Below are 19266 nucleotides of genomic sequence, written 5' to 3'. Positions count from 1 at the left end.
TGTTATAGCGCGATCTTGACTATCAGCACAAAAGATAAAATAGCTTTGAGTTACTCGTGTATCATACTATGGACTCCAGGTGAACCCAAGCGACTGAACGACCTCAATTACTGACGAAAGGAAAGAAAAAAAATATTCTTTTCATGATCGAGACACGTTGTATTTCATCTTGAAAAATCGACCACGGTACTTTTTCTATCTGCTGTGCATATGCAGCAGGTAAACTTCCAACAACTGTACCAAAAAAATTGAGACTTTTCCCACAAAAAAATCGAATTGTTTTATTTCGGTTTGCCCTTTTTCGAGTCGAATGTCGCATTAAGAAAAGAGAGATTCGGATACAGCAGCAGTCCGCCTGTCCAAGTACATCAGCTAACAGTGTACACGGTCTGACTCAAGGAAAAGATCGACATCATTTAGGCTTCACAGACATCCCCCTACATTCTGAATCGGTTGGAACAATGTAGAACCACTGGTACTAATTTAGAATGAAGGGGCATTTCAAAAACACTTATATTTGAACTGAGATCTAGTTTGAATAATCTAATTTGAAATACAGTATATTGGGACAACTTTGTGTTTCTCCCAGTTCCGTATAAATACCACAAGTATACTCAGAGACTCACGGCGATAGAAAAGCTTGCTTTGAGAAGAAAGTCTCTGGTTTAAAATGCAGCAATAACATTTATTGAGGTTCTTACTCAAGCCAATGGTTATCTACGCATTCGCCTTCTTTTTTACTGACTGATAAACAGCGATATAAAAATCCATCTACACAATAATAGTGCTAACTTTATTCTTAACTGCAAATGCAGTGTTGCAATTTGATATTAGCCGTAACTCCTGGAATGAAAGGTAAACGATTGAAGCCCAAGCACAATGGTTTATGAGATTTTAGCATGAAGACAAGGGCACGTTCTGTTTGCGGCATCAAATTCTTCAGAGATTATTGCAACCCGGATGTAACAGTTGCCACCAAACGTAATCATTTTCTTGTACCTTTTCCGTTTAGTTGCAATCAAAATAAACGTCAAATGCCTTTAAAGATGCTGAATAAGCCATTTGGGCTTACAGAATTTGTATGTTCTATGACACTATTCTCTATATTACACACATTGCGAGGGACAAGATGCAAATATCTTATATAGCTATTCCATGGGGCAACAGTATTATTCTTCCACTCTGTAGAACTGGAAAATCCGTGCCTTCGAAAGCAAAAGAATTAGCATACAGGTAATAGGTCAATAAATAAAATATATACAAAGATAAACGAAACTAATGTTTGTTACTAAATATACATGATACACTAAAAATTAAGGAAAGACAAATTATTTAATATCTGAGGCTGTATTAAATGCATTAGTTAATCGCCGAAGAAGCCATCTTTAGTCTGACTTCCATTTGACACTTTTCAAAAAAGAAAATCAGATTCTACTTGAAATGGGCAATATTGCTTTAAAATACAGACTGTAGGACCTGTGTGTCTATGGATAGATAGGAAGAGAGACATGATAGGGACGTAGACGGAGGGTTAGAAAGGTCGTGGATTTAGATGAAAGAGGAATAGAGCATTTGTAGTAGCGGAGATAAGGAGAAAAACGTATCCATTGCAAATAATCTGACTCCTTTTTCTCCTGAGAAAGATGGAAAACGTACTCCAAACGAATAATTTCGTTTTGTTAATTTGACACTTGTTACTAGAATAGTTTGCAAAACATTAAAACATATCCCTAAGCGGTAATATAATTGGTTAGGGTCGCTAGATTGCTGAAATTTTTAAAGTTGTCACAGTTTTAAAACAGAAAATTCCACATTAAAGCCATGTTCCACATTAAAACATATTTTTAAGGATTCGATTTTTTTGACAAACAGAACATCAGCCTGTGTAAGTTTGTGAACCCAGAGCACACGGACGGAGGCACCAATGAGAAGAATTTGAAATGAAATGCAGATGTATTGGTAAAACAAGGCCGTCCTTTGTGTAACTTTTTTTGCAAGTGAAATTAATTTTAAATTCCAAAAGCAAATTGTCTAATCACGACAGTCGTTAAATTTTGTTGAATATGCCTCCAATTAAGCTTTACGCGACTTATGAAACCAAACATTGCAAATCTATTGATTTTATTCCAAACCCTCACTATCTTATTTACAAACATTTAAAAGCGGTTACCGAGTGGGCTATTGAAACACTCAGAACTGCTTAGCACCCACGCATTTTGCTCAGTTTCCCCCTCCACAAAGGTAATGACCTGGGCAAAGCACCCTGGTATTTGAAAGAGCACTATAGGCCTTTTAGAAATGGCTAAGTCCAAGGCCGAGGTGAAATTCAGGTCACCGCGTCTAACAAATATGAAAATGTCGCCTCACGAATGGCACGCCTTGTTACTTAACAAAGACTGTCAATGTATAAGATTAATAAGAAATAAAATGCACACGGTGTCACTTTTCGGTCACTTCCAAACTTAGCTTAGCGTATCCCTTACGAAATCTCGTTTCATTGAATAAAATCTTTTGTTTTGTTTCCCGTGTTGAAGTCCAATAAACGCACAGTTGTGCAGCTCTGTGGGATGTGGTGCAAGCCTGCTCGAAGATGTATCTTCGAAATGTGCCATTTTATTTGTTTTATTTTGTTTGTGAGCTGGACACCGGCTGTTTCAGCCATATGCCCCAGATAGAATTGGAAACAATCAGATTTTCATCATGGTACAATCTATCTGATAAATCCTGACCCGTGCTGATGGACTCAGTCGGTAAATGAAGAAATTATGACACTCCTCATCATCTAAACTACTGATTTGCTGTTCGGAGGAGAATTTAAACTGGTAACGTCTAATTTCTGATTTACTAAATCGCGAAACAACCCCCCCCCCCCCACCCATGTACATAACTTGACTAATCTTTTTTATGTAAAACCGATTTCCTCATCTCGACACTCTCTAAAGTATAAATTTGATATAAACTCTTAAAACATACACGTTTTGCAAATGTCGTAAAACGCGTTAACTTTGCCTTTCGCTTTAAAATGGCTGTAAATCTACCCTTGCAGTAAAAATGTCAAATGTACACGCAGGCGAGGTAACACTTGGGGGTCCTGGCTCCATCGCTGTTTATTATGAAAAAAACTGCAGAGGCGAATGACCTGCATTTGCTGGTCAAGTAATGCCTTGTGTTTATGCGATAAGAACCTTTATTTTGCATTTTTCTACAAAGCGCTTAAATACACAAATTGGCCCAGCTAATTATTCGACTGCGCTGTTTAGAGGCAAGTTACGTAGTCAGAGGAAAGAAGATGCACCCCATGCCTGTCAAAGAGAGAGAAAAGCACATTTTGGGAGTTAAATGTCATGGGGAGGCTTTTCTAAGCAAAAATAAAGTTTTTAGCAAAATCATTTGGATCCGTTTACATTATAAGACTTTCGCAGCTTTTAAAATTATATAATGAATGATCTAAACATAAACATTTACACAAGATGTCCTTGGTGAATACAATAAAATTGTGCAAAATATAAGCACTGTTTCCATGCAGATTTTCCCTTTGTATAGTGAGTGGTGGAAACAAACATCTGTTAATTACACTGGAAGTCAATTAATTTTGCTGTTCGATACTTAGTTGAAAGCATTCTAATGGACGATTATTCTGCGCATTAAAGCAGGGTAGTTGGTAAATGCACCCCAGAAACAGTGTGCTGTGATTGTTGAAGAAGGTTCAGTCTGATTAAACGTTGGCTTGCGTGCCCGGATACAGTATATCGTTCAAACATTAAAACATTATGATGCATTCTTGATTGACAAGAACTCATGTTGTGAATCGATTATATTTCAGGGAAGAAGGCGTATTGCATATGGCTACTTTGAAAAAAATAATGTGCAATGCACCCAAATTGTCACTTTTCTATTTGGTAAATTTCATTCTGCGGGCCATTTGGTGTGGATAAGAATTCAAATCTAAAATATTATACAATTTTAATCACATTAAGTTATATGACCAGCCAATTAGCTTGCGATTTTTTTACGGCAGGTTATTTTTACTTCTTCTAAAAGGATTCAACATTAGAAGGCTTTATCAATTATTGCTGGTATGTTTTGAGTTTCTGAAACGGATTACGTTTCTTGATATAACAAATCATACTGTATGCAGATTTAATTGTGTGATTGTAGTAGGGCACCTGAAATACAATTGACGCATTTAACATTCAGTTATTGAGTATGTTTGAAAGGAGCGGTTTGTTCAAAATTCAAATATACAATCAACAAAACGTTTGTCCAATGCTTTGGAATAGAGTTCTATGCAAATGAATCGTTTCACTGAATAGTTGTGATTTGTTCATTTTTAAAAGATAATATAATTAGTATCTACTTTTATTGGGTATCTCGACTAACAAAATGTTCGTTTCCATCGTTTTACTTTATGAAGGTCAATTAAAGCAGATCTGGAAAAAAAATCTAATAGTAGAGTATTTCATTAGATAAGTCACATTACAATCGAACAATTAAATGATAGCATTTTTAAAGAAGATTTATTACGCCAACAGTCTCAATTGATTACATAACGTTTATGTACATTTGCAGTATATGGACAAAATTCTTTACTGTTGCCTGAGTTATTTAACACTTCGACCTGTACTTTGAATGTGCATTAAGTTCTTCAAACAGTTTTTCGGTCTGATCTAGGATTTTAAATTACTCGTGTTTTGACAACCAAAGCAGGTATTTTCGCAATTTTGTGGGAATTCTTCTTGTAAACGATGCATCTTGGAATGCCTTTGACAGCAACCCTGCAGTAGAAAGGACAAGCGAGTGCGTTGAACTCTCGTAATTATTTTCCCAATTGTTTAATCCAAACCGCACCTCCCCCCCCCCACCACGAAAGCACTGAACCATGTTATGTTGTACAGAAACATTCTTAGAAAAGGGTAAACTATTTCAGACGATAGCAGATCTCTATTTAATACTGTCTTGTGATGTTTTCTCCGTCAACATGTATTTGCAAATATTTGCATTCGATAAAACATCATAATATCATTACCCATTTTAGATTATTTTAAAATGAGTGTCTTCCTGGTTGTTTGAATTTTCCTTTTCTATGCTACAACATAATTTCAGGGGAAACGAGATTTTGAATGATAATATGGAATTTTTGACTGGAGTCCATGCATTCATCATTGGTGTATTTCCTTATCCGGGGCCCACAGCCACTCACCCCATTGGCTGCTTGCATCACATGAACAGCTAACTTTATACACTTGACAGCAAGTAGGAGGGTTTTATGGAACAGAAAAACGACAACGCGAGAAAAATTAGTATTTTGCACTTCAGAAATTAATGACCATGAGTTCGTTTTTGATAAACTCCAACTACGTTGAGCCAAAATTTCCACCTTGTGAGGAATATTCTCAAAATAACTACATACCAAGCCAATCTCCTGAATACTACGAGCGGCCGCGGGACCCTGGATTCCATCATGAGGCACTATACCCACAATCAAACTACCCAGAGCCGACCTACAGCTTCAACAATGTCCAAGGCACTGGCAACCAAGACATGTCGCAAAGGGGTCATGTGCAGTCGCAGGCTAGCCTCCAAAATCACATACCGAGACAGAATCAGCTTTGTGAAGTGGTCCCAATAGCCACACCAGCTTTGTGTAGCCAGAATGCGAAAACCCCCACTGCCCAGAAAGGTACTCTCAGCAAAGAGCCCATAGTTTACCCGTGGATGAAGAAAATTCACGTTACTACCGGTAAGTAACTAAAGCTAACTGAAACAATTAAAATTCAATTGAAATCGGATGTGCGGAATCCTTTCTGTAACTAGCCCTTTCATGAGATTTACGATCACCTAACTGTTAGGTCGGTAATTACAGCGCCCATAAATTTCATTGCCCTGGATCTTGCTCCTGGCCATGTGTCTTTGATGCTTTTCTAACCTAAATACCCAGAGCCATTTTATTGCAGTAGATTGTTCGCCGTTGTCAGAACACTTTGAGAAAAGTCTTGTCTTTTAGAACCTTCATTCACGTGCATCTAATCCCATTGTCAGATTCGTGGCTGTATCTGTATTTATGTTTGGTTACTTTTGTTTTGTTCAGTGAACCCAAATTACACTGGAGGAGAGCCCAAACGGTCTCGAACTGCTTACACGAGACAACAAGTCTTAGAGCTGGAGAAGGAGTTCCATTTTAACCGTTACCTAACCAGGCGTCGACGCATTGAGATTGCACACACTCTTTGCCTGTCTGAACGCCAGGTGAAGATCTGGTTTCAGAACAGAAGGATGAAATGGAAGAAAGATCATAAACTGCCTAACACTAAGATGCGTTCTGCTAGCTCATCATCTTCTACAAGCCAGCAAACACAAGTATCCTCCCAGGGCCCACAGCCAGATGGTTCAGCACCAAATTCATCAAGCCTATAGCTGCTTCGACTCTCCAACCCCTCTCCCACAACATAGTTTGGACCAAAATGTGTCTGCCACATAACTGACTTGAATGTGGAGGGATTTTTTGCAGTGAGAATTTTTTTCCAGGGTAGATGCTGTTAACCCCAAAAAGGGCAAGCATTTATGTTGTGTTAACCCATTCTCTGCAGACCTTCAAAGTGTTTTCTGTTTGATTGGGTGCATTCTGTATCCTTCATTACCTCCACATGAACTGATGCTAGGTTCTGTCAAAGTGGCTTCTTCCATGATATTCAAAGAGATAAAAACGGACACTGAATAATAGATATTGTGAGGAAATGTAAGCGTCATAATCACAACTAGTGTAGTCTGTTGGAATATTTGTGAGAATTTAAGAATAAATCTGTTTTAGAATATGAGAAAGGCAGCAATATGTGTGGATGTGGAAATGGTTTTAGAGCAAATAAACTGTCCCAGATGCTACATATATAGGAAATAAATTATGTCGCCAGCGTTATTTAAGGTGTTTTTATTTTAAACCTGTATCCTCTATATAGTCGTGTTACTGATATCAGTATAACGAATGTGCAAGGATCTTATCCAGAGATTTCAAACGAGTGGTTGTATATTTAACAATTTTGGTACAGTCCAAACTGTGACGAAACCGTACAAATCATTGGTAAGATTTGTGTATTTTTCTGTGGATATTTCAGTGTGCTATGTGCAGTGCCAAATGTTGCTAAAACGAAAGACATAAACGACAGTGTAAAAATGAAAGCCCTGGGCTTTAAATAAAATGTTAATTCGTGGACCATCTCAGTTCTTATGTGTACGATTTACTTCAGTCAGGATTTAGCGAACACATGGCGAATTACTTTTTCGACTCAAAAACGTGGTTATGCATTCAATTGACCGGTTTTGAATATATTCACATCCTTACTTTCAAACTAAAGCAATTTAACCTCCTCCCCCCCACCGCCCATCAACCGCTCCCCCCACCCCCATCCCCATCTCGACCCCCACACTGCAAAATATCTGGTGGTTCTGAAGAATAACTGAGCGAAAGAGGTTAAATTACTGCATGGATCTACAATTCATCTTTCTACAGCCTTTCCACATCAAGTTCTACGTCACCGAGTCGTAAATAATGCAGTAAAATGTGAGGCGATCAAATAATAAGTCATCTATAAGGTGGCGAACACGGCCTTCTGTGGCCCTAGACGCTATTATTCCGGTCCTGGAATAAAGTGTAACCATGTGGGATTATTTTTAATTTGCATCCTGTTGTGCTGTCTCGTACTTTACATTATTTAACGTGGTAACGACATTCCAAATATAAAAAAAAATCATTGTTTATTTTATTATTTGTAATATATGGCCAATAAAATATAAACTGCAGGACTAAATATTCAAATATATTGCTGTGACTTCATTTTGTTAATCTTGGGGAATGGGCGCTAAACAATTAAATAGTTACTTCATTGAACATAAAATTGTAGCTAGTGACTTCTGGCATTGTAGGCGATGATAATTTTAGTACGCTCCATGTTATTGATTGATTGAAGACAGCACAAACATCAGGCTTTCTGAAAAAAATAGTGGACATTGGAGGCTTCATTGTATCGCAAACAACACTTCTTTATAAACATCTTAGTGATTTTGATACATCTGTATGTCCGAGCAACCATTTAAAGCTCACAGCATGAAAATTCGTTTATTTAAATATGCGGCTTTTCTTCTCTTCAAATTGTACATATACTAGGTATAAACACTACCAAGGCACAGAACGCATCACGTTAGTGATGGGCAAAATACATGTATGCTGTCCCTCTTAAAACTTGTTTAGAACTGAAATAGCCTGGCATTATGTAAAATTACGCACAAATACTATTGTCCGAATTTTCGATACGGATTATACTGAAATTTCACATTTAGCTCCTTGAAAGAAAAAAAACCCCTGCTCGCTGCTGTAGAAATATTTTGTTCTTTTCTTACAATTAGCAAACAACAACTGCTAGCATGATCAGCATAGACATTCGTAAATGCGTTTTGGATAACGATTTAGGATGACTGGAAAGACAAAGAATCGGACGATGAGAAAATTCGCCCCCATTAGTCAGTCGTGCTTGCTTATCTGTAAGAGGAATTTTAAACAGATTGAAAATACCAGATTTTGCTCGGAATCATTAATCACCTCATTCAATAAATACTTCTTTGTATACTTCAACAGCAAGTCTGAAGGGCGCTCTTTTGGAAAAGTGTGTGGACACATTGGATTCTCTTGAATAAAATGTGACCATCTCGACGAGCACCATGTTTTTCCCCCCTTGGAACAATCCTGGAGTTGCTTGCTGGCATTTTTTATTACCACAGAAAATTATAAGCTCATATAGTCAAAGGGAAAAGGTAATTTATTTTATTCCAAGTCAGTTTTGAAAAGGAAAAGTTTATTAAAACTTATCCCTCAAATGACCAAACTTTAGACGCCTTTAGCAAATGAAAACCCGCTTGCATCTTTATTTTCTTTCTCTTTGATGTTTTTGGTTTATTGTAAATCGAACGGTCTTTTGTAATAAAAAGTTGCATTGTTTGTCAACGGCTGGGCAACCAGAGCGAGTTCACCAAGAGGACAGATTTTCTGACCGATTAGCCGCTTTTAGCGATGCAGTCTGACCCCTCAAACCCTTGACCTTTAAAAAGATGGACAGTGCTCTTTCCACTATTTCCTATGCCTGCAGATAGGGGTTAAAAATGTAGCTTGTTATAAAAAAAAACCTACAAAAAGTCCCAAATAACTTGTTATTTAAAAAATCGTATTTAAATATGCGGCGATACAAAGAGCAAAGTTTATATATTTCTGTGTGTGGGTCTGTGTATATATGTACATATATATTATGTGTGTGCACATACAGTGTCGTTTGCTGTGTGGGACGTGCTTGTGAAAGGAGTGTTTGATGATAATTTATACCCAAGTTGCAAAACACAACCCTTGTGCGTTGTGAGAAACAGTGCTTATTTTAAATGGTTTGGTTAATAACATTTTTGTAGTTAAAAGTTGTCATAATTTAAAAGAATAGGTCTAATCCCTCACTTGTTACAGTGAGATGATTCTCCTAGAAAGGAGTCTTCATTGTTCTGATTATTGAATAGAGGAATAACCAATATATTTTCTATCAAATACAAATTTGCTTTCCATGAACTATATCTGCACTAATAGCTCTTTGGGGCCAGTATTCTGAAAATTCATAAGTAATTAATTTAATAAAATGCAGCATTTCTTTTGTTTACGCATGTGAAAATGTATGACTTAATTAAAATCAAAACACGACAGTGTGAGTTTAAAGCGCATCTAAAGCAGTGAGAGATTGTCACCAATCATAAAAACTCATTGTGTATATTTTAATCAACTATTTCTACAACGCAATATTCGTTATTGCCCTTAAAAAGACCAATCTATGCACCACCGTAATTATGGGCTTCCACTTGCCAGACACAATGCAAAATCTAATCCACATTTGAGTGGTATAATAAAATATCGACTGTGGCTAGTGAGGGTCGATTTGGTGTCAAATTTAACAGCCTTGGGGGGGATGTAAAGTCATATATGAAAGAGTTAGTCTTACATGTGACTGTTATATATGCGGGTTACTGTAACACTAAGCTTCAATATCAAACTGTCAGGCGGACAATAAAGACAGCTTGAAGAAATGCCCAAGAATATTGGACTGAGGCTGTTCGAACTATAGGTGACACAAATGGCAGACCTGTCAAATCTGGGATCAAGGCAGGCCAGTCATTTTTGCATTATCACTTACCAGTAAGCATCCAAAGACTAAAAGAAAACCAGGACAATAAAGATTCAACTAAGAAGGGGAGCAAAAAGGGGAAAAAAAACTCCACACTCCAAGATAAAGGGTCACGCGTCTCCTCTGTGGATGTATTGAAATTTTAATCTCCCCAGTCACGTGACTCATTAAATAATTAATGCAGCCGGTCCGGAATAGATATGTAGTCGTCAGTATTCGCACTAGATCTGTTTCAGTCTGATGTGAAAATGAACTTTCCTTAAAAATAAGTCTATAATTGGAAGACTTGTCTCGGAAAAGGAAGAGGCACAACTCAGGCACGAATTGTGGTGAGTAGTGTCTTTGTGAGCAGTGTTTTATTCTGTTTATGTTTTTACCTTTTTATTTCTTAATACTGTCATAAATGTGATGAATAGCGCCCTTTAGTATTCAGATTTAAATCACGGCATGTCTGTGATGGTGTTTAGTCAGTCTCTCGCGTGTCAGTAATATTTTAGATTTTTTTCATGATTAATTGCAACAAATACAAACACATATGATGATGTTCTAGTTCACAGTATGTATGCCTGGATACCACGGTGTAGCTGTGCTGCTTTGTTCAATTTTCCTGTCGTTAATAAATCACCATCTCTTACATGCGCAGGGCTGAGAGGCAACTGTAGGCAGCAGCGTTTGGAAATGAAGAGGCATAAGCTAAATTCCTCTATGATTCATTAATTTGAGCGATTTACAATAAGTGGCAGAGTTATGGTGCTCCAACAAATGCACTAACATATGTAATTCTGAGCAAAGTGAAGCACTTATTCTGCCTGTCTACTGTTTGGCTTAGGCATAGAAATAATGTGCAACTATGAGCCGGAAAAAACATATAAGACTAAAGAATGTACAGAAACACCTGTATTTATTGTAGTGTTTTAGGACAAATTAGTGAATCTCTCATTTTCATAATATTGTATTCATTTATTTCCATGGTGATGCTGGTATAATCTCTGCACTCGTAAGGACTCAGTTTGCCCTCATGAAAGAATATATTTGTTCTTCGCAAAGATCTTACTCCTATTTAATAGATGCATTTGATGTTGGTACCTGCCGAAAGTAGATCCAGAAACGTGCATTGTTTGCACTCATAATTAAGTAGCACTCCTAATATTTACAATAAAAGATCATTAGTAAAAGTACATATCACTTAATTAAATGTCTCATCACTCCAGTCAAGTACATTTTATTATTCTCACTATTGGCTATGATCAATCAAAACAAGATAATTGCAATAGTATAACGGCTGATACAATGTCTTCAGCTTCCGGGCCGGCATTCCAATGAAACACATCTGTAATTGGATGCACCTCCTGAAATCAGAACAATACGTTATTAGTTACTGTTTGGCAACTGCTTCACGATTATTTTTTTTTAATGACAATAAATGTACTCCTTTTAGGTCTAGGCCGTCTCTATCCAGAATCAAGACTCGTTCCAGGATAGTCTAATTGGGCATTAAGATGGTCTAAGAGCCCGAATTTGAAAGGTAAAATATTTTGCTTTGCTGCTGAATTCAGGTGGACTGGTTTTATTTTCGTGTAACAGGTGGCTTGGTGCTTGCAGTTCATCGGAATCAGAGAACACTAAATGAAAACGTAATTTATTTCTCCAACTCTGTTATAAGCTGAGAGGTTGCGTGCACTCCGCAGAGCTGTTCCCTTCCACGTTGAAATGTATTACCCGGCTGCAAAAGGTAGTCATGGAGCCATTTGAGGGTGTCAGATCGGTGGTTATTTAAGGGAACAAAAGCCTAGGGTAATTCCTTTGTTTCGGGTTCACAGCAGCCTCTAAGAATTCACTGAGGCTGGAAACACAAAGCTTGATTTATTTAACAGGGAATATCATAAATATCATTTTTAAAGGAAAAACAACTTTTTCTGTAACATCACCAAATAACACACATATTTATTCATTTTCAACTCTGTGTATGAATTTGAACAACAGCATTGGCAGGGAGAGGATCATAAAAATATTTACTGTAATTGTGTACTGTTTGCTAATTTGTTGTCATACATATTGCCAAAATAAAAATTCACATAACCATACTTGAAGGGCAGTATGCTTTATAAAGCCACCTATTTATTTTTCATGGGATCCAAATGTCACCTCAAAGCAATCTTTCTCAATGCTTGCGATAGCACGCAATCTCTATTCTATTTCCGTTTGCATATGAAACTAAACTGTAATCGGTAAAATGCAGTGGAGACCTGAAACCCCTTGGTTGCAAGTGAACGTAAAATATATCCAATTTCTTTATTTTATTGTTACCAGACTAACAAGGAATATCGAAGTAAGAACTTCTCTCCAGTTCCGTTTTCCCCATTTTTTTGTACTGTGTAAATATCTAAATGGACAGACTTTCCGATATGGTTTGTAATTTTATTCAAAGGCAAAATGCAATGCTTAAAAATAAACATTATTTTCAACCTATTCGACATAAGAAATCCAGTTCAATACAAGTTCTGGGCATGATATAGTTAATAGAACATCAATTGAAAATCACCCCAAAATAATATTTTTAAAAACAATCTTGTAATATAGAAAAACAAATTCACAAATAAGAATCGACTAAGCACAGGCATGTAGGGCAAAGCGGCACACAAATCTTCCCTCCATTCCATAAATAGTATGTTTAGTAATATGTTGGTTAAAGGTAACACTTTTCCCGCAGACAATACAAGCAAATAGTGTTGTTCGACTTTGTGAAGTTCCGGATTGGTAGGAATGCTCAAATTATCTGGTTAGTTGAAAGTGCCGTTTGATAAGTAGAGCAGTTTTATTGCATGGAATAAGGAGTGCAATAAATTACTCAGTCTTAATGCTTTGTTGTGATGGGTTTGTCAATGGCACCCGCATACAAAAATGATTTTCGTACAAGGCCATTCTTAAAATGAAAACAAACAGAATTTTACTGATACTTGGCTGATTTATTTTTCGGACAGTTTCTGTATAAAGTTGATAGAATTTAGATTAAAAGAAAGCAATTGTTTCCTTGCAGCCATTCGTTTCTTGGGGACGTTTTCTCATGCTCCGAGCACTCAGTCTAATTTTATTCAGGTCAGCGTCCGCCTAAATCTTGCACCAGCTCCTGTTTCCTAACTTTATTTCCCAGCCTCAAAGTCTAACATTTCCACTTAAAGGATGTGTTTGTTCTGGAGAACAAAGACAACGAAATAATATTCAACCGTGCTTAAACAGCGGGAGAAAATCGCTTATCTATAATTGCACGTTTGTTACAGAGTAATGTCTCAATGGACATTTAAAAGAACAATAAAGAGTAAAATGAAACGTGTAGCGGTGGTTAGTGCTTAACGTGCGAACGCCACTTTCTCTGCCATGCTGCCCGGTTTTATCCTTACCTTCGCAATGCAATGGGACTTAGCTCTCCTCAACACTGGGGCAGCTGTTTTCCTAAATCAACACCGCTTAACTGCAATGCGAGCTTGCAAGCATACTACCCTAACAATGAACCACAGAAACTTTATTGTATGTGCCTAATAACCAGATTTGATCCAGATTCTGCTAACAATTATTTTTAAGTCACGTGAACGGATTCCATAAGGTTTTTTTCCCCCCTCGATTTGACCCTGCTTGTTTGCTGGGCTGCTTTTTTCTCTCTCTCTCTTTTTAATGCTGAGATCTCGCAGAAAACCAGTGTCCCAGACGTCTGCAGAAACCTGTAAGGCAACCAGTTCAGTATTTGCGGGGCGCCGGATCAGTGTTAAGGATTAAATTTCCTTCTCCTGCTTTTCTGGCCTGAACAGGCTTTGCAGAAAGAGGAACTATCTCAAGTAAGCAGTGAGCAATATTTTTAAAACAGCCGGATAATCTGGAAAATGTAGAATCTGCAGGGTGCGTTGGAACTTTCCCCCTCTAAAGCACATTACCAATTTCGCAGCAGGCTTTATCCGTCCTTTGAGGCTGATTTGGATTTGGCTGATATCTCAGGTAAGCTGTAAGATTCTTTGCAGCTCTATCTATTGGTCCATAGAACAATCCCCGGCCCAGTTTTCAATTAATGCACAAAACCTGGCCCAAGAGAAGCTATTGCTTGTCGCCTCAGCCGATTATCTGTTTTTCCAGATTCTTCAACCTTTAGAATGGACACGTCGGTTATAGTTATTTCCTCGAACATTTTAAAGTTCAACTTTGCACTTTTTAAAAGTTTGTGCTGCTATTGCGATAATACTTCTAAATCAAAAATGGCCATTAGTTGCTAGGACAGAAGAACTGTTTAACTTTCAACATTTTAGCCCCAAGATATAACTGTGAGCTGTGAGAACTGTTTCCTTACTTTGATGGGTTCTACTTGTCCAATATAAGTGTCCTAAATATATCTTCAAACTGTAGTCTCCGAATAGCCGATCTCGTCTGATTCAATTTCAGAAGGTTTCTTGCAAATTTCAAAGAAACCTGACGTACATTTTTGTCTGTTTATCTATGTATCTATGTATCTATGTATCTATCTATCTATCTATCTATCTTTAAATATGTGCATACTTAAACGTATATGCATATATTTACGTGTGTATGTGCGTACATTATATGTCGAACTTCACTTGGTACTGTTCATCAATTATTCATTAATGTTTTACTTTGGGTGAAAGTTTAACCACGGCCTTTGTAAGACCATTGCATGGATTTTGTTCAGAGTGAAAATGTAGAAGGCATAACCTCTCTTAAATTTGCTGAGGTTGGGAGACCAATAAACTGGCCTTGTTTTGTACCCTGATACTTGGATTTGCTGTTATGATTAGAATTTAACTCAGTTCATTAAGAACCATGCTTAACTGTCCTGCCCAAACTTTTTGCATATACAGGCTTGCTTAAAACTGTAGGATTGGGCGTTAAAACAACTTTCGATCATTTGTGACACTAAATAATGGTTACAAGCAAGAATAGTGTTGAAAGGAAACGTGTCTATATTGTGTAAAACAACTTGCAGTGAATGTTTATGGAACAACTTTCAGAGATATTCAGGATGAAAATGGATAGAAGGGAGCAAAGGTAGAAGTGGACGGGGCAAAATAAAGTAAAAGCAACAGAATAAAGAGACCATACTGAAAATAGAATTTACATGAAAAAAGCACGTTTTCTAATTATATTTAAATGGCAGAAAATACGTGCTGAGAATAGAATCAATCTTCAATCTCTTACATGAACTGTTACGTTTTAACAACTTCAGCCAAATTGATATTTCAGGTGTCTTGATATTTTCTCCTAAATACTTTTGATTACCCCAAACTTTCAATACGTGTTGCGCTAAGCAAGGTAAACCTGATAAAGAAGGCAGAGATGTCAATTCTATTCCCTAAAGATACACAATGGCCATATTTTCATCGATGGTTCCGCATCACTATTAACATATATTACATTTGAATCTATTTTGTACTTTCTTCCGCAAGAAATTCAATGCATCACTCAATTGGCAGAAAACGTGTAAGCACACATTTTGCATGAAGGTCCCTACAGACATGACTTACCATTCTACAGGAAAAGAAAGCAGAATCATTACATCGCTGTCAAGTCCACTCCTCACCCTGTGCTACACTCTCTAAAATCACCTAGGCTTTCTGGGACACTGCTTTGTCTTTGTCAGGTAATTATAATCCTTTTCTAGTTTCAATAACTAGCATGGTGTAACGTGTGGGTGTTAAGCAAGTCCAGTACAATAGCACGCTCTGAAAAGGGAGGCTCGCGTGGAAGCCTAACCACAGTGGGACTTCCCTGCTTATTTGGTTGTTTTAGTCGAAAATGTGAATGCTCCCTTCTTCATAGGTCGATTTAAACTCCCGTTCCGGGTTTTAGTGCGCTGCCAAGAACTATTCTTCGTTCCAAATAGTTGAGTCTGCAGGCTCCGGATAGAGGTCTTTTACACTATGAGATACAGGCGACACAACTTACCGTATCGTGGATTTCCTGCAAAGAATTATCGCGGAACAACCTTCTGCAACACCAACAAAACTCTGCTTAAGAAACTTCTTAGGTTTTGTTGAGTAAAAAGTTAGGTTTTGCCTGAAAAAGGTGCTCCTTTAATTATCACCCAAATTCAAATAAAAGGATTTAAGTTGACGTATGACCACGTGAGCACATAATACAGCGCATTATTGTGGCATTTGGATCGGAGACCTATGCTGGCTTCGGCTGTGATTACGCTTTTCCACTTTCTGTTAAGAGCCAGCTATTTTCTTCTAAAGAGATTGCACTCTGGGCACTGGATTTCACATGAAGGAATATATGCGAGCAGGGCGAGATGCTGCGTTTAGCGAAATGGATTTTATTTTGAGGTATTCCAAATGCTTCCGTTGATTGTTCATTAATATGGTGAGTTATTGCTGTTCAAGGCAAAGGTCAGTGGAAAGACTTACGGGTGTCAGATTGTGCCAGAACACGCTTAGATTCCCCTTTTTTCTGTTTGCTTCGGCATATAATCCATTTCCAATAATATCCTCTCTCCATATGGTAAATGGAAAGAAGTTATTTTGTAGAATACTGTTCGGATCACATGCGTGTGTTGTCCTTAAAACACGAACAATTGAATATTGAAATCCTGTCAATGGCCGCTCTCTGCCCGAGTGTGTACAAACAAAAGTATATTTTTATCACATAGAATTTAACGCCGATATTTCCGGCTCTAATGGACTTTAAGAGGAATGATTATTGTATCACATGGGGGTAAATATACATTTACTTCTTTTGGCATTTTATTCATTATGTAATGCGCTCCAATGAACGGTTCTCCGTCCATTTTAGAAATCTACTTAGCTAGTTTGTGAATTGTAGTATCTCTAGGCGGAGGTTATTTAGGTTTCGCGTTACCAAGTGTGTGTTGTTGAAATCTCAATGAATCATATCACTTAATGGAGGAGTATTAAATTTTATGCTTCTATCATTGACGGGCAGTGGTGTTGTGGGGGTTGGGGGGGGAAGAGAAGAGAAAGACAGTCCATCTAAGGTTTAAATTTTAAAAAAAAATCATTGTTGCTCAAAAATAGTCCCTATTTGTTCATCTTCACCGTGGTAGTATTTGATTAATGTAAGGCACAAAGCAGGCTGAATCGAGAGGATTATTTTGTTAGCAGGCCGTCATTGCGTTGGAATACGGATTGCCAGGAGAATTTAACGAAATAAATTAAAAGGCGATACAAACTAACGCAGTACTGCCTTTGTTTTTAAAGGATGCATGCGCGATGAATAAAAGGCTGGAGAAAGACTCGTTATGATATGCTGGGGGTGCAAATGTTATATAAAATTGCACCCACCAGTGAGTCCTGCTCAGGAAAGGTCAGGGTGTTGCGATTTGATTTATGTTTTCGGTGGACTGGGACAGCCGGGCCAATGCAATCTGCTTTAACGAATGCTTTACTTCTTTTTATATATGACAAATCACATTGGCAATTATTGATAGCCAGATCAGTACCCTACCGTAATTCTACCAATCGCGTAAACCAAAACCAATTCGGCTGGGGGGAGGGGACGGTGGGGGGATTAAAAAATCATTGCGAATAAGCAAAGTTATTTTCTGCCATATTTTCGGTTCGACGCGAATGTATTTATCGGAAGATAGCATTACTTTGTGAAGAATTATGCATCAAATGTATCATGCCCGTGGAATTGTTGTAATTGATGTTTTTTGTCCTCATTGGACTCTCGATTTGGCTTCTCTACTTCAATTCTTGAAATATATCTGCGGCCTCTACTGTCCCCTCACTCCACCCGGCCGACGCAAAGTTAAATGTAAACACCGAGCATTTTTTTAATAAATACATGAAAATTTAATTGCAGTTGGGGTTACACGTCACTGTTGTTTTTTGTTTTATTGTCCAGCCCTGGTGTAAATTTGACAAGGCTAAACGACACACACATAATACATTTTTTACAAGTTTGAGAGCAAATGAGAATTGGATTCGTACATATTTGAGAACGATACATACATAAAGCGCCTTATTAGGGGTGGCGCACAGAAAATCTACTAGGCTTTTGAATGATACATCCTCGGCTTGACACATTTCGTTCAATATTCCACAGAAACCTTAACATAGTTCAGAGATGATTTTTTCACTTATTGGAATGTTATCGTATGTGTACAATTGAGCCGAGCGTCTAACTTGTTCCCACCCACCACCCCGCCCGTTAATAATCCACACAGAATTAGTCGAGTTACTTAAACCCAGCTCTCCGACGCCTTTCCTTTCATTCAGTGGAAATTAATGGTTTCTCGTTTCCGTTCCAGACTTTATACTAAATAACAATTCTCCAATCAGAGACTTTTCACTGAGACTGAACAAACTTTCGGTGAGTTTTGTGTACTATTCTGATTTTTAAAAAAATACATATATAGTCGTTAAATCCCCAAATGCGAGCATTGCGAGATGTCACATTTATTAGCCCCAGTGCCGGCGGCCGGTGATGCTGAACATCTGCTAAAGCGACCCACAGTATGTTATAATAATTTCAAATTGCATATGGATTTTTTTTAGGATAAACGAATAAATAAACATAGCTGTATCAATTGCAGAAGAAATTACATCTAGCATGCATTCTAGGCCATAAAATGGATGCTAATTCATAGCAGACTGCCTTTTCAATTATTAAATATGGCTGGCGGAAATGTAAACTTTTGGTTACTGTCTTCGAATTTCGAGCAAGGTGTTTTAGAAATGCAAGTTACAACTGTTGGAATTAATTATAGGCACCTTGTAAAAAGGGATATCGTCTATGGTTTGGAGCAAACCAATCGTTCTCTCCTCTCTTCGTTTACTTTCTCTTTGTAGAACTTAGCAGCTAGCTGCAGGGAGAGTCGTCAATCATGAATGGCGTAAAGCATTTCTTATCCAGTATTTTAGTTCACTGCACCCAACGAGCTCGCGATGATTTTAGAAGATACCCTCACATAAACCAGACGCTCTCAATTCCTATCCAGTCGCTTTTTAACTGAAGCTCATTCAGCCAAACTTAAGTAACAGAAAGTTTTTTTTAAATCCAGCATCCGTGGCGTTACTTTTTTTTTGCCATGTTCCTACAA

The 19266-nt window shown here is 37.6% G+C and overlaps 2 protein-coding genes and 1 long non-coding RNA gene across 8 annotated transcripts in view; 2 read left to right on the top strand and 1 right to left on the bottom strand.

Annotated features, from left to right (window-relative positions):
• The window catches only part of LOC145354396 (homeobox protein Hox-A3), a 43401-nt gene that overhangs the window by 15632 nt on the left and 8503 nt on the right, over positions 1-19266 (top strand). For 2 of the 6 annotated variants that reach the window (XM_080205697.1, XM_080205663.1), the window contains exon 2: positions 11641-11727. The exons of 2 other annotated variants lie outside the window; for them this stretch is intronic. The gene's annotated coding sequence lies outside the window, so the exon portion shown is untranslated. Of the gene's footprint in view, positions 1-11640; positions 11728-15807; positions 15841-16621; positions 16917-18474; positions 18537-19266 lie in introns of those variants that run through there. 2 more of the 6 variants (XM_080205718.1, XM_080205708.1) reach the window with 2 other exon arrangements.
• LOC145354437 (uncharacterized) lies at positions 4501-5497 on the bottom strand. Its single transcript, XR_013888854.1, has 2 exons — positions 5411-5497; positions 4501-4775 (listed from the first exon to the last, which is right to left on the bottom strand). It is a non-coding gene; the product is annotated as an uncharacterized LOC145354437 (long non-coding RNA).
• On the top strand, positions 4799-7286 carry LOC145354425 (homeobox protein Hox-A4). The gene is made up of 2 exons (XM_080205745.1): positions 4799-5740; positions 6089-7286. Exons 1-2 carry the CDS (start codon positions 5323-5325, stop codon positions 6412-6414), a joined length of 744 nt encoding a protein of 247 aa, XP_080061871.1. The 5' UTR covers positions 4799-5322; the 3' UTR covers positions 6415-7286.

The sequence above is a fragment of the Carcharhinus amblyrhynchos genome, chromosome 2 (assembly GCF_965287045.1).
Source record: "Carcharhinus amblyrhynchos chromosome 2, sCarAmb.v2.hapA, whole genome shotgun sequence".
Lineage (NCBI taxonomy): Eukaryota > Metazoa > Chordata > Chondrichthyes > Carcharhiniformes > Carcharhinidae > Carcharhinus > Carcharhinus amblyrhynchos.
This window is presented reverse-complemented; position numbering and strand designations above follow the sequence as displayed.